The sequence below is a fragment of the Salvelinus fontinalis genome, unplaced genomic scaffold (assembly GCF_029448725.1).
Source record: "Salvelinus fontinalis isolate EN_2023a unplaced genomic scaffold, ASM2944872v1 scaffold_0964, whole genome shotgun sequence".
Classification (NCBI taxonomy): Eukaryota; Metazoa; Chordata; class Actinopteri; order Salmoniformes; family Salmonidae; genus Salvelinus; species Salvelinus fontinalis.
This window is the reverse complement of record NW_026601173.1, coordinates 1-15,047: the sequence shown is the minus strand read 5'-3', so window position 1 is coordinate 15,047 and position 15,047 is coordinate 1. Positions and strand designations below refer to the sequence as shown.

At 42.4% G+C, this 15,047-nt stretch overlaps 2 protein-coding genes across 3 annotated transcripts; one reads left to right on the top strand and one right to left on the bottom strand.

The window, feature by feature from the left end:
- The first annotated feature begins 467 nt into the window (after positions 1 to 467).
- LOC129847947 (protein boule-like) lies at positions 468 to 5,637 on the top strand. 2 transcript variants are annotated; one of them, XM_055915528.1, is made up of 12 exons: positions 468 to 786; positions 875 to 918; positions 1,750 to 1,902; positions 2,476 to 2,567; positions 2,701 to 2,755; positions 3,155 to 3,230; positions 3,679 to 3,839; positions 4,146 to 4,229; positions 4,547 to 4,594; positions 4,695 to 4,823; positions 5,078 to 5,185; positions 5,325 to 5,637. In XM_055915528.1, the coding sequence occupies exons 2-12, from the start codon at positions 901 to 903 to the stop codon at positions 5,481 to 5,483; spliced, it is 1,083 nt and encodes a 360-aa protein (XP_055771503.1). In that variant the 5' UTR covers positions 468 to 786; positions 875 to 900; the 3' UTR covers positions 5,484 to 5,637. The 2 variants fall into 2 exon arrangements, with proteins under 2 accessions (XP_055771503.1, XP_055771502.1); XM_055915527.1 differs by having other exon boundaries at positions 468 to 918.
- Positions 5,638 to 7,918: 2,281 nt separating this feature from the next.
- Positions 7,919 to 14,384, bottom strand: LOC129847948 (MOB-like protein phocein). Its single transcript, XM_055915529.1, has 9 exons — positions 14,059 to 14,384; positions 13,747 to 13,938; positions 12,546 to 12,608; positions 12,120 to 12,220; positions 11,959 to 12,001; positions 11,537 to 11,623; positions 11,170 to 11,249; positions 10,831 to 10,942; positions 7,919 to 10,390 (listed from the first exon to the last, which is right to left on the bottom strand). The coding sequence occupies exons 2-9, from the start codon at positions 13,804 to 13,806 to the stop codon at positions 10,256 to 10,258; spliced, it is 681 nt and encodes a 226-aa protein (XP_055771504.1). The 5' UTR covers positions 13,807 to 13,938; positions 14,059 to 14,384; the 3' UTR covers positions 7,919 to 10,255.
- Positions 14,385 to 15,047: the final 663 nt, after the last annotated feature.

The window sequence follows — 15,047 nt, the reverse complement described above, 5'->3', positions numbered from 1 at the left end:
GCGCTGCATTGAAGACAGCAGCAAAGTGCTGTATCAATGTGAACGGTCTCTGCCTGACATAACCTAGTAGCCTGGTTGCCAGTCTGTTTAGCTAACATTCCACTCCTTGTACTCCAAGTCATGTGAATATGAAGTGCAAGGAGTTGAACATTAGCTTTAAAAAAATAAAAATGGCAACCAGGCAAGACAGAACCCGGTACCAACCATACGACAGACTCGGGCGATAGGGTAAATGTGCCTAAATGTTTTGGTATGTTTGCTAGTTTTCTTTGTAGAATATTTGTGCCAAAATGTTAATAATACGATAATTGCCATGTTCAGTAATGCACACATAATGTAAACTAATGTAGGAATTAACTGAAATTGTTCAATAAAAACGGTTTTCATAAAAACGGTTTTCTCCCGCCATCAACGTTGTCATTGGGGACTGGGAAAGTGCCATTTTGACAAGTTTTGAGGGCGGCAGAGCCTCGAAGAGCGGGAAATAAAACCGAATTAAACTAGCTAGCTAACCTGAGACTCCTCTAAAGTTTCCTACCTTTGGCACATGGAAACAAACTAACAATAATCTATAGATACATGTTTCTCTGGTTAAATACAACTGTAACAATAGAAATGTAACCAATACTTGCCCACCTATGAATATGAATGGTTTAGGATCGACTAGCTCAAACTGGCAAACGCCAGATATTTTTCCTTCGTTCATACTGCAGCTAGAGCGGGACTGGTGTTGATGATTCTGATGCAAGGTCGGCTGTACCTGGCTGTGTGCACTTCGCTTGCAAGGTGTTTTAACTTTAGTTGCCATTGTCTTGCTGTTTAAGATTGGATATAACCCTCAATCAATTATTTGTTTCCACTTTACTTGTTCAAGACATCTAATTAAGCACGGTGTCTACAATGGAGAACGAAATAGCTGTAAGTTACCTTCACGAGCGTACTAACTTTACTTGCCATCTTGCTAGTTAGCTAAAATGAATATGTTGTAAAAAAATATATATATATTAACGTTACATCGGCTAGCTAGCAAAGTAGCTAAACAGATAAGTGTTATGTTTGATTGTGTCGGAAATTTAATTGTGATTCATGTAACAATGTGGGTTGCCAATACTACAATTATATAAATTAATGTTATATAGCCAGTAAGTTAAAATGTCACTCTTGAATGCTAACGATAATTGTCTAGCTATCACTAATGTTAGCTTCCAGTGCATAAAGTTACCAAGGTATTTAGTTTAGCTAATTTATCGAGCTAGCTATGTTAACTAGCGTTATTTCTGTTCAGTTATATGTCGCTTGATATATATAATGTATTCCAAACCAGAGTAAGTTATGTTGTAACTCGTTTATTGGTAAATGGTGATTGATCTTGCATGTTTCTCCTGATCGAAAATGTGTTGGCTGATTCTTGTTAGCTAGTAGCTAGCTAACTAGCTAAATTCTCTCCTAAACCTTAGCCTAGCATTGTGCAGTTTCTCATGCATTTCTGTGAGCCAGAAAGTTATCCCCAGCTCTAGACAAAATAAAAGTGCATCTACAAAGGCAACCTCTTTTCAAGGTGCAGTTGGCCCCAAGAATACAGTTGTAGAGACAGTTTGTTTTGAAAGATCAAAGGCTTACAACATATTTTTTGTCTTAAAGATATCAAACAATATTGCTTTGTAAAATAGCTAACTTTTGCTACATTATCAGAATTTCTCAGCATTGGTGAGGATGGCCAATCCAGTGATGCTCTTGTTCTGTTTCAAGGTAATCTCAATCTGCACGCAGACCAGCACTCCCTCTCCTCCTCCTACTCCAGTGTCTCAAGACCTCAGCAACAACACCTCTCCCTCTCACCATGCCCCACGCTTTGGCACCATCATCCCTAACCGCATCTTTGTGGGAGGCATTGATTTCAAGGTGAATTTTGTCTCTTTCTTTACTTTCATGCCAGCAGCATACCACCCTGCATATCACTGCTGGCTTGCTTCTGAAGCTAAGCAGGGTTGGGCTTGGTCAGTCTCTGGATGGGAGACCAGCTGCTGCTGGAAGTGGTGTTGGAGGGCCAGTAGGAGGCACTCTTTCCTCTGGTCTAAAAAATATCCCATTGCCCTGTGCAGGGTGCTGTCTTTTGGATGGGATGTTAAACGGGTGTCCTGACTCTCTGAGGTCATTAAAGATCCCATGTCACTTGTTGTAAGAGTAGGGGTGTTAACCCCGGTGTCCTGGCTAAATTCCCAATCCCGCCCTCAAACCATCATGGTCACCTAATAATCCCCAGTTTACAATTCTCTCATTCATCCCCCTCCTCTCCCCTGTAACTATTTCCCAGGCCGTTGTTGTAAATGAGAAGGTCTTCTCAGTCAACTTACCTGGTAAAATAACGGATAAATAAAAATAAAAATAGGGCCTCCTGGTTTTGTGACCTAACTTTACCTTTTTGCTGCTGCATGTTACTGGAGCATAAAAATGGGGTGTTATTTTTGTGTGTAGACCAATGAGAGCGACCTGAGACGCTTCTTCTCCCAGCATGGAGCAGTGAAGGAGGTGAAGATAGTGATTGACCGTGCTGGGGTGTCAAAAGGGTGAGTTCAGTTAAACTGTAGATGTTCTGCCCCACAGACTGGATGACACCTGCGATGATGTTTATTAAATAAGGTATGGAAATGTAATCCAGGGACACTGTATCACTGCCTTGTGTTTGTGTCCATCCCACAGATATGGCTTTGTTACCTTTGAGACGCAGGAGGATACAGAGAGAATCCTTCATGATGTGAGTAACTAAAAGTACACTCTTTGACAAAACGGTTCCAAAACGGTTCTTCGACTGTCCCCATAGGAGAACCCTTTGGTTCCAGGTATAATCATTTTGGGTTACATGTAGAACCCTCTGTGGAAAGGGTTCCTCGTGGAATCCAAAACGGTTCCCATATGAGGATAGTCGAAGAACCCTTTTAGGTGCTAGATGGCACCTTTAGAGATATGGGATAGAAACGATACACTACAAATCTTATATCTCCTTCTGGCGGACAGCAGCTCAAATTCACATTAGATCTAGCTCAGTCCATCACCAGTAAAGTCATGGTCATGGGTAGTAAATGTTCAGTGTAAAGTGATCTGTCTCAATCTGTACCGGATACCCCCTGTCCCTCTGCCACCACCACATCTCCAGGCTGACAGACTGTGCTTCCGGGACAAGAGGCTCAACATCGGCCAGGCCGTCCGCAAGCAACAAGTGGGAGGTCACCGTAAGTAACAGAGCGCCGTAGAGCAGGGGTAGGTCACCCTGGTCCTGAAGTGCTTTAACCGACCTGGAAGACCAGGTGTGTTGAATTTAGGCAGTCACTGAACTGATCAATTAGCTAATTTGGTCAGGTGTGGTGCCTAGATTGAACAGAATCCTGCAGCACCTCAGGAACAGGGTTGTCTTACCATGCTGTAGATGAGTGACAGCTGAAGCAGTAGGATTACATAGTGGTGGAAATAACTTTTTCAACACGTTTGTAATGCATCATTGAACATTTTAACTATCATACCATATATTGTCTTATCTTGATCGTGGTGGGTGGGGACTAATGTGCTGTTGCACTTGTTGGCTTTAAAATTCTGAATCATCACCTGGGATTGAGTGTCGATAACATTTGCCTTTGTACATAACCTGGTGGTTGACTTGTGCCTCCTTCCTCCTCCACTCAGCAAACAGCTTCTCTGTGTCCAGCCATACTCCTGCCATGATGCCCACCCCCTGTGGAACCATGTACCTCACCACCTCTACGGGGTACCCCTACACCTACCACAACGGAGTGGCTTACTTCCACACCCCAGAGATGAGCCCCTCCGCGCCCTACCACTGGCCTGTGAGTCCTATCCTTCACTCAGCCATGTGCTCATGCCACATTTTCCCTGGTGGTGAATGAAATGTGCATTCTACATGACAATTTGATTTGATTACAAAGCAACGCGTGAGAATCATAGAGACTATCGATCATGTTTCATCCAGGAAACAGACGTGACATACTACAGTGTTTTAGTTATTTTATACAATGCATTGCTTTTGATAAAATCTTAAGTTATTGTACATTTGCTTTTTTGGCGTAAAGATACATGTTATTTCTTACATGGCTGGTGTCCCGCATATTACATGTGCGTCTATGTCCTTGTAGTCCCGCTCAGTGCCTGGCTCTCCAGTCATGCTGACCCACCAGCCTCCACCCATCTACCAGCAGCCGACCTACCATCACTACCAGGTCAGAGCAGACTGTCCTGGACCGTCTCACCACCACCATTACAGCTCAACTGACCAGCCTGATCCCAGATCTGTTTGTGTTCTATAGGCAATGATGTCCATGACCATAGGAGTTGGCAAGACAGCACAAACAGATCTGGGACCAGGCTAACTGTAGTCACCAGTACAGCATTATAAGACATCCATTGTAAATACTGGTACCTCAGGCACTGAGAGCCAAGTCAGCTGTTCAGATGTAATGCTATTGAGGTGTTATTCCAGGAGAAAGCTGGTGTATTCCTGGGTACTGATCTGTTTCCTATACTCTGTGTCCTTCAGGCCCCTACACAGTGTCACCCTAGTCACCTGCAATGGAACGTTCCTCAGGTAAGGAGATGGGCTTCTTTGCACTTCACCTCTATGTTTGTGAGTGGGTTTTTATCAGAGGCGAGGTGGATTCTAAATGCCAACTAATTGTGTGTGTCAGTCTCCAGTGCCCTCCAGCCCAGTGTTGTACATGCAGCCCTCTGAGCTCCTGTACCAGCCCATGGAACAGCCCAGCGACGGGGGCTGTGTCCAGCCTGCCATGCCCCTCATAGAGGCCCCCATCCCAGAGGTTGATAACATCCTGACCTGAGTCCTGTTCATTACGCTCAAAACTGAGGAGAAAAAACTACCTTGGTCCAATAAAAAAAGGCACATTTGTATTGACTGTTTCAAAATGTTTTGCCACAGTACGACCTACTGAACACAACCATTTTGTAGTTCCCTCGGTCAGTGTACTATTTCCCATATGCTACTTCATAGCGTTAGCATTAGGTGACAGTTGATGTATAAAACCGTACTCAGTGCTTACTTGTTTTACCACAGCAGCAGTTCATTGACCACATGGTGCAACCAGCCTACAATCACACGTTATACTACCCACAAAGTCCAGGGGGGATGACACCTGTGATGATACAGCAAGAACCAGGAAAGGTACCAGTTATAATGCCAGTATAAACTTATTATGACATCATATGATAATGCATGCTAGAGAATCATCTTTATTGGTCTGTTGTGATGAATGACTGTTGAAGGATTGTCATGTGTCATGTCTGTTACGTTCCCCATCTAGGAACAGAAGTTCCACGCCATGAGGCGAGGTTACCCCTCCTCGCCGGTCACCCTGAAGCCCAGGTACGGACGCAACCCGCACTACGCCCACCTGCGCAAGGAGTACCGCCCAGAAATCACCACTGACCCCTCCCCTCCGCCCGCCACCGAACCACTCTAGTAGAGGTCATCCACGTTTCCTTTCAGCCAATGAAACGCCCATCTCCTCAAGCAGAAAGACCTACTTCTCAATCTCTCCACGCGCTTCTCAATCTCTCCATGACCCTGTCTCCTCCAACCCTTCACCCGCATTATATTATTCAGTCCAGACAACTATGTGCTCGCTGAATGTTCCATTTTTTATCTTTGTAGTATAATTGTATGTAATATTCTATCATTTTAGCTACTAAAAAGTACTGTAAGCACTATGATGTAAGTGCTCGTTCTATCACTTCCGGACTGTGAAAAAGTGCATAGTTTTCTCTGGTGTTTTTTCCACAACTCAGGGAGGGATAACTAGCTATTGGTATTGTACTGTTTAACTGTTTCATAACTAACCTAATGCATGATTGAGCTTAAAGTTAAGCTAAACAATCTTTTGTAACAAGAATGTTCCTCCATTGGCATCTGTGTCAAACTTTTGCCATGTAACCGTTCAGAGTATAGAAGCAAAAGGGAACTATTTCCTGGTACTGCTTTATGTATGCCTATTGGCCAATCACAAGTTTTGTTTTTCAAATTAGCTATTAATGCAAAGCAAAAAAAAAGTCGAACGAAGATTACTGCCAATATTGGTTAAAAGCTCTCTATTTGCTATTGAGCATGTTTTATCTCAATGGTATTAGAATAGTCAAGATTACTGTCTTTTTAATGTGACTGCAATACATGTTGGAAAATGTATTTAAAAAATAATTAGGCTGCTGTCACAGAAGAGGGAAAATAGATCCCTAGAGGGTTAATCGTTACATAATTCTCCAACTGGATGAAAAAATACATAAACAGGAGATTATTTTACGCATTTTTATGTATCTCATGTTTTCGAGAGCGGTTTCATATAGATTTTGCTGTGATTGTGAGTCTCTAAAAACGATGTGCCCTTCAGGTGAGGGGTAACATCAAAACTCTGTCCACAGGACGGAGACCACAAATAAAGTACAATGAACATCAGTCAAACAGATTCACATGGTCTCACATCGGCTTTGTGTGACGGCTGGGACATTTCAAGATTGGAAGGTCAACAGTCAGCTTTTTTTTGCCATTCTTTCCTGCCTGTAAATTATTCGCCTCATCTTCATCAATTTCAATCACCCTTGGTTCAGTCATGAGTCACCCATGGTCCACTCGGGTTTACACGGTTTGGTTTATTTTTATTTCCTACATCCTGTCTTGGTCTGCTCCCATATTGGTTATGCATGTATCCTGTAAAAAAAAAAATATATGTTTTTATAAATTGTATTCTATAACTGATAAGCTATGGGTGTCAGAGTTGAGGTTTAACTAAAGAATTTATGGCATCACATATTTCATGTAGGCCTATTTTTTTTGAATAATTATTTGAATAGCATGTACTATGAGGTGTCTGATTTTGTTTTGTGTGAACCGCTATTCACTTTCATTTCATGATCTTCCCTGTAAAAAAAGATATATAATCAGGGTAGAAACATCTAGAATTTTCCACGAAGGTTCACAATTGAAAAGTTATACCGTTTTGCTCTGAAACATACTTGTTTTCTTGTTGAGAATTTTGATCATAGTGAAAGTCAATGCCAGAAGAAAACAAATGACAGAAGAATTTCATAAGTTATCCCACGTTCTGTTAATTTAACATTAAAATAAACTTTTAGGTAAATTTGATCAGTTACTAATAAAACAGAATCAAAGTTTGTTTTGAAATTAGATCATTTTAGGGAAAGTATTTTGTTGTATTCCAAGCATGCCTGTAGTTTCTCAAAATGTTACATTTTAATAAACATGTTTTACTCTACATATTTTCATAGCACCACATTGTCAAGTCAATGTGTCTTGCCTTTTAAAACATAAATGTTTAACTATTTATTACAATGTTAAACATTTGAAGTTGAGTTTGAGGATATTCCACCTCCCCATTTCTTCCCTTCCTCTACTTACTGTAATCCCATTACTCAATTTGAGGAGCAGATCAACAATGCTGGGCTGCCTCTAAAAAATGTCAAATATTGTTTTAGAGTCAAGATGTGTTCCCTTCGTCTACCCTTTTTATAAATGAGGCTAAGTTGTCTTGACCTTCCAGTTAGGATTTTGTTTTAACATGTTGTATGTTTTGTATATAGTTCTGAACACTAGCTAACATTTAGATGTTGATGTTCTTCTGCACGTTACATTGTGCCTTGTTCTTTCCGAATATTGGGGGGAAATGTTTAAGACTTGTGTTCAGAAGTGGGTCGTGTTGTTGGTAAGAATAAAGTCTGAACCGTTGAGCAGGATGGATACGTCCGTGTGTCATTGAGCCCAGGGAAACAACCCGTTATTAAAAAACCTTACTGATGAAATGGAAGCTGGTTTGAAAACATTGCACTACTGTGAAAATGGGAAGACTACAGGTCACAAATGTACAATAGGAATAAACATGGCACTCAATTGTAAATATATCTGATATTTTAATAAGAAACAGTGAATGGATATCCACCAGGGACAAAATGGTAACACAGTCAAACACATCGTTGTTGTGTTGCCTGAGTAATAGTTCATCACAATATAGAAAGTGAATGAGACATACTTGTGCTTCGAAAACCTAAGGCATTTCTGAGTAGCTGTCATTAATTAATATTCACTAATAAAACATCAAATTCCTTTTAAATAAATACAGTGAGAGATTGTTGCCCTAAATGGCATGAACATAAAACACCCCGCGTCCCCTTCTATAGAAACAAGTTATTAGGAAAGCAGTCTTTGTGTAATGTCAAAGATGTAGGAACTCTGGCCCAGTAAACAGGCTATCCTGCAGCAATGTTGCAGTTTTTGGCTCTGGGTTGAAGCTTCCCCTAGGTGCAGATCAGCTCCCCCTAGGTGTAGATCAGCTCCCCCTAGGTGTAGATCAGCTCCCCCTAGGTGTAGATCAGCTCCCCCTAGGTGCAGATCAGCTCCCCCTAGGTGCAGATCAGCTCCCCCTAGGTGCAGATCAGCTTCCCCTAGGTGCAGATCAGCTTCCCCTAGGTGCAGATCAGCTTCCCCTAGGTGCAGATCAGCTTCCCCTAGGTGCAGATCAGCTTCCCCTAGGTGCAGATCAGCTTCCCCTAATCCTAACCTCAGCCGATCTAGGATCAGCTTCACTTCCACTAGTCTTCAATTAATCATTAATCACCACTTCCTTAATCTAGGATGGAAGACTGACGTGGTGCTATATACAGTAGTCAGAAATATTGGACTATTAAATACCTGTTATGTCAACCTGTATAATGTAGGCTGTTTATTAAATACCTGTTATATTAACTTGTAGCTCTATATTAGACCAGAGTTCCTGACACCTAGAACACAACAAAGGCTGTGTTTACACAGACAGCCCAATTATGATCTTTTGTCACCAATTGGTCTTTTGACCAAGCAGAGCAATTATTTTGCCTATAAGAATTTGGTTGCCTGTGTAAACACTGCCTAAGGACCAAACAGAAAGCACATGATAAAGTAACTAGCCATGAGTGTCTCACAGTTTATCAGGTACACCACCCTGTTCACCAAAATGATTCGCTCCTACAGACAGTGAGTCACTTGGCTGTGGCTTGCTCTATAAAGCAGGCAGACAGGCATCGAGCCATTCAGTAACTGTTTGATTGAATGCTAGAATGTGTAAAACTAGCGACCTAAGTGACTTTGAGCGTGGTATGATTGTCTGCTAGGTGCGCCAGATCCAGTATCTCCGAAAGGGCCGGCCTCCTGGGATTTTCACACACGACAGTGTCTAGAGTTTACCGCGAATGGTGCGACAAGCAAAAAACATCCAGTCAGCAGCAGTCCTGTGGGTGAAAACAGCTCGTTGATGAGAGGTCGAAGGAGAAGGGCAAGAATCCTGCAAGCCAACAGGCTGGCCACTAACTGGCAAATAACGGCACAGTACAACAGTGGTGTGCAGAACGGCATCTCGGAACGCACAACCAGTCGATCCTTGTCACGGAGGGGCTATTGTAGCAGACGACCACACGGGGTTCCACTCCTATCAGCTAAAACAAAGAAGAAGCACTAGTGGGAACGCAATTACCAACACTGGACAATTGAGGAGTGGAAAAACCTTGCCTGGTCTGACGAATCCCGGTTCCCGGTTCATGCTGACGACAGAGTCAGGTTTTAGAGTAAGCAGCACGAGTGCGTTGACCCATCCTACCTGGTGTCAACAGTACAGGCTGGTGGCGGTGGTGTACTGGTGTGGGGAACATTTTCCTGGCACACTTTAGGTTCCTTGATACCAATTTAGCAACGATCGAACGCCACGGCGTATCTGAACATTGTTGCTGACCAAACCCAATAGAGAGAGCATCTTTGGGATGATGTAGACCGGGCTGTTCGCAGCATCAATGTACCGCCGTCCAATCTGCAGCTACTGCGTGATGCCATCCCGTCTGCATGGACCGACATCCATGTGGAACGTTTCCGACACCTTGTAGAATCCATGCCCCGAAGAATTCAGGTTGTTTTGGGGGCAAAGCGGGGTCTGACCCGGTACTAGATGGGTGTACCTAATTTACTGGCCACAGTGTGTATTGGTTAGTCATTTAACCACAACAATGTCTTGTTCACTGAAACGTACAAGCTAAATTAAATTAGGATGTTCATACAATATTGAAAATATTCTACTTAAAAACGGGTGATTTTAGTGTGCTTTTGAGAGTATTGTGTGGTTGTGGGTGGGTGTGTGTGTGTGTGACAGCCATGTGTTTGAAATAGTTTGGCAGGGTGTAGCAGATCCTCTTCAGATTCCAGTCCTCAGGCGTCGTTCTCGCCCTCTGCTTCGTTAGGGTTAGTCTCATCCTCCATGATGGGTACGATCAGGTTGTCCTTGGACATCAGGTTGTACTTCATCACGAAGCGCGTGAACCGATGGCACAGGAACGTCTCGTTCTGGAGAGGGCAAGAGCATTCGCTTACTTTTCCTATATAAAATCACAACAACATTTCAAAATCCAATGCTAGTTGAAAGCTGTAATCACTGGTAACCAATACACCAGAGTCAAATTATATTAAGTACAATGTGACAAGTATCATCACAATCACAGCTGAATCTATGTGAAACCTGCTGGGGGTAAGAGTTAGGACGGGATTCAATCTGATCAAGCATTGTAGCACGCTTAACATGTAAAGGTCATTTCCCATTGAGCCGACATATGCAGCGTGAACCGTGAATGTGATCTTGGCAGCCGCTGGAACATCCGACAGCGCGGGATCAGATGGAATCCCAGCCGTAGGGCTAGGTGTTGGGTTAGTGCTTTAAGTACAGTATGTACATGTGTAATTACAATTCACTATTCACAGGAATAAAGACAGTCATAGAAAATGCTTACCTCATACTTGTCAAAGATCTGACGATGGTGGAAGTAAGCGTGGGAGAATATCCTGTAGATCCGTCGACAAACTGAACCCAGTTTCCCTACTGAGGACTCTTTAATGCTCACTCTACCATAGAACAGAGACCAAATCAGTTCACAATCTATAGACAGCAGCTTCATTACAACGCTTACAGCAAATGTAGGTAGCTGCATAAATCAGTACGATGCGAATGATCAACTGGATGAAATGGTGTTAAATAAAAAAACGACTGTGATTTGTGTGTGAAGGGTGCTGGGGGTTAATGAGAAAGTTAAAGTCACAGGAGACATAGGAACACGGTAAACAGTTGTTACCTGCTAGGGAAGTACTTGTTACTGTTGAGGAGGCAGGCGGCGCCATCCAGAGTGTGTCTGGTGTAGTCGATGGCTGGACACTGCAGGAGACAGCAAACACAACAACAGGCTTGAGTACCAGCCATGATACAATGATGACTATAATGGTGTTATTAGTTCTGGCATGGTGAATGTTCGGTGCCAGAGGACAACTATCTTGTAGTTGATAAAAAATGTATGCAAGCATGACTAAGTCACTAAGACTAAGTGGCTTTGGATAAAAGTGTAACTGGTTTATATTAGTATTCTGTTCTTATACCAGGGAAAGGGGGTAGGAACTGGATGAGGGATCTGCCTCTACAAATGCTGTGGGCAGAGAGGACCTTACCTCTTTGGGAGTCTTGTGTGCAGCACAGAGGAAGATCCACTGCTCTGTTGCCGTCATCTGGGTGCATGTGTCTGGGTGGCATTCTCCCTGTGAACAGAGAGTACATGTTAGCAACAGACTTACTGGACGTTACCACACCAACAAACACAGTGTGAGAAGAATGGATGTTCAACATGATCTTCCTGAAGAGCTATGTCACAGGCCTGGGCAACTCCAGTCCTCAGGGGCCTGATTGGTGTCACACTTCTTCTCCTTCCCTAGCAAACACAGCTGATTAATCAAATGTCATTCTCAACTGAAGATCATGATTAGGTGATTATTGGAGTCAGGTGTGTTAACTGGGGCTGGAGCAAAACTGTGACACCAATCAGGCCCCCGAGGACTGGAATTGCCAGTCCTGCTGGTCAATCGTAAGAGCATACCTGTAGTTTCACAGCAAGTCCGTTCAGCTCCAAACAGAACTGCCTAAAAACAGAGGACACGAGACAAGACCAAATGTTAAAAGAAGGATGTGTTTTCAGCACCAGTACACATTTTGGATGTCCACGTGACTTTCTTCTAAGTGGTAAACAGCAGCCACTACCTGAGGTGTTCGTACTTCCAGACCCCTTCATCCTGACCCTCTGGGGGCTCCAGGATCTTGTCCATGTTGGAGCAGTCTGTACGGATGTTCTGTTGGATGTACTGAGAAGAACCACAGACTTTAGAAGCAGAACAGAACTGTATTAAATAACTAAGCCATTCTACCTCAGCAACTCAAATGGCAGAATAGCAGTCTGATTGTTGTCTACACTTGAAAGATTTCAGTTTCTCTGATATTTTGGCTATATGCAACTGCTCAAACCATACTGGAGAATGTAACAGAGAACTGCCCATACAGATCAACCCTAGCTACGTAGCTAGTAGAATGCCTGATTAGACTTCTTCAATTAACCACGGTGTCATCATATTCAAATGACTCAAACAGTAAGATATTTCAAACATTATAACAGAGACATCTGACTCCCACCTGCTGCACAGCCAGTGTGCTGTCCATCTCCTCGAATGACTCATCGGGCCAGTTGTAGAAGTCCTGTGGGCATACACAAGACACTCAGCAGGGCAAACTAACTGCACTGATTCAGCTGACAAAAAGACCTCGCCAGCTAGCTTATCTGTCTGGTAAATGACTAGGTAGCTACTAGCCCAATATTGGACTAAAGGAGCCTAACATTACTCCTTATAGTCCAAGGACCTTACATGTTCTGTTTAAAGGACGAATTGGCTCTGAAAGCTAAATACTCCATCTAAACATGAATCCATTCTCAATTGTGGTACAGTTCTAGAAACATAAATCCCTCTACGATCATGTCACATCAAAATAATTTCACAAATGCAAAATATGGCTTACTGTACACCAGTGAAGGCTGGTGGGAGGAGCTATAGGAAGGGATCATTGTAATGACTGGAATGTCATTATGCCATTCCAATGAGGTCCTCATAACTCCTCCCACCAGCCTCCACTGGTTTAACCTGTTAACACAGTTACAGTGGACAGTATTTTCTCAGTGACATGTTTGTGGTCTGTCTTCAGTTTACACACAGTTGTTCAGAGACCCAGAGATAGCTAATTAGCACAGGTATAGAGACCTTAACAAGCGTTGTACAATGGAAATATGTCCATGTGGTACACTAACCTTTTAAAGATGTGTATCAATTGAACATGTTTGTTGTTGGGTTTTTTTACATTAATTCTCTTCGATATGAAAGATAAGATCGTTATGTTTCCAAACTCGTACTGCAAACTATCCGTGTTAATGTTCAGACCGAGTGTCGCGGCTTTTACCAAAACTCCCACCTACAGAAGAAGCCTTCATCCAGTGATTTATGTGTAATCTAATGGCACTGAGAGTCATGATTAAGGGCGAGGTAGTTAGCTACTAGATAGTTACCTGTAGATTCGATTTTCAGAACTTCAGACAATTGACAATACAAACAGGCATCGTTTGATAGCTGTAACCTACACATATCTTATAGTTCCTGACTTTGACTGGCTAGCCAGCTGGCTGTATGTAGCCTCGCTAACTAGCAACATTAGCTAGTTAAGTAAGCTAACGTTAGCAGCTGACAAACGGGCCGTCAAGGAAAGGATACAAATGTGCCCAAGTAAAAAATGCAAGACATGAGCATTGAACACACTAAAATTAAACCATGTTGCTAAAATCTTGTACCTTTTCTTTAGTCCCTGGTCGATTCCTCCTCATAACAGCTGCACCCTCCGCCATGACCATCTCGACTGGAATCCGGATGTTGCCAAAGCTGGAGGAAGTGTCAGATCGCGGTGCAAGTAGCCTATCTTCGTACAGTAAAACAATAAATTGCGGGTTTGATTGAACTTCAGGGGTGTATTCATTAGTCGGATTCTGTAGGAAAAACGTTTTAGAAAAAGAAACCATTTAAACCAAATAATATAACATCTAATTGTATTTGTCACATGGGCCGAATACAACTGGTGTAGACTTCACCATGAAATGTTTACTTACGAGCCCTTCCCAACGACACAGAGTTTAAAGATAAAGTAGCACAAGAGGAATAAAATAAAATACACAACAATGGAACTACAGTATATACACAGGGAGTACCAGTGCCAGATCAATATGCAGAGGTACGAGGTATCTGAGGTAGATATGTACACGAAGGCAGGGTAAAGTGACAAGACATCAGGATCGATAATAAGAGTAAAATAAAGAACAGAGCACCAGCAGCAAATTATCAGTGTAGAAGTGTGTGTTTATGTTGTGTCGGTCTCTGTGTGCGCGTGTGTGTGTGTTAGCCTATGTGTGTTAGCGTATGTAGTGTATGTGAATGTGTGTGGGAGTGTCAATGTAGTGTGTACGTGTATATTTAGTTTACCGTTTACTATTGGAACTAAACGGAAACAAACAGAACAAACGGAACGAAACGGGGAGGGACCTACTTGATTTTCTCCAATAGAAACTCTCTTTTCGTTGCAAAACGTTTTCCGTTTGGAGTGAACGGTTTCCGTTGCAAAACGTTTTGCAACAGACCAAACGTTTTGCAACCGAATCCGACTAATTCATAAATCCTCTCTTATACACATACCAGGTATATACCAGCAATGGTGTGTGTGTATAAGAGAGGATGTATCAATGTATACTTGATTTAATTCCAGCTCTCAGATCCACACGGGTGGGAGAACTGGGTGTATTCATTATTTGGATTATTTGGATCAGTGAAAATAGAAAATAAGAATAATATTTGTTTAGTTGTGGAAAGCTATTAAATTGTTCTCAACATGAATATTTTGAGTGAAAAGAGGGGGTCATTTTGACATCAATGTATTTATATTTAAGAAAACAAATGTAGTTTTCTCTGTTTATTGGCTCCTTTCATTTGATTGATTAATACTGTTGAGTCTTTTTAAATTCCCAGAACACACTGCTGACCACACTGCTGACCACACTGCTGACCACACTGCTGACCACACTACTGACCACACTGCTGACCACAC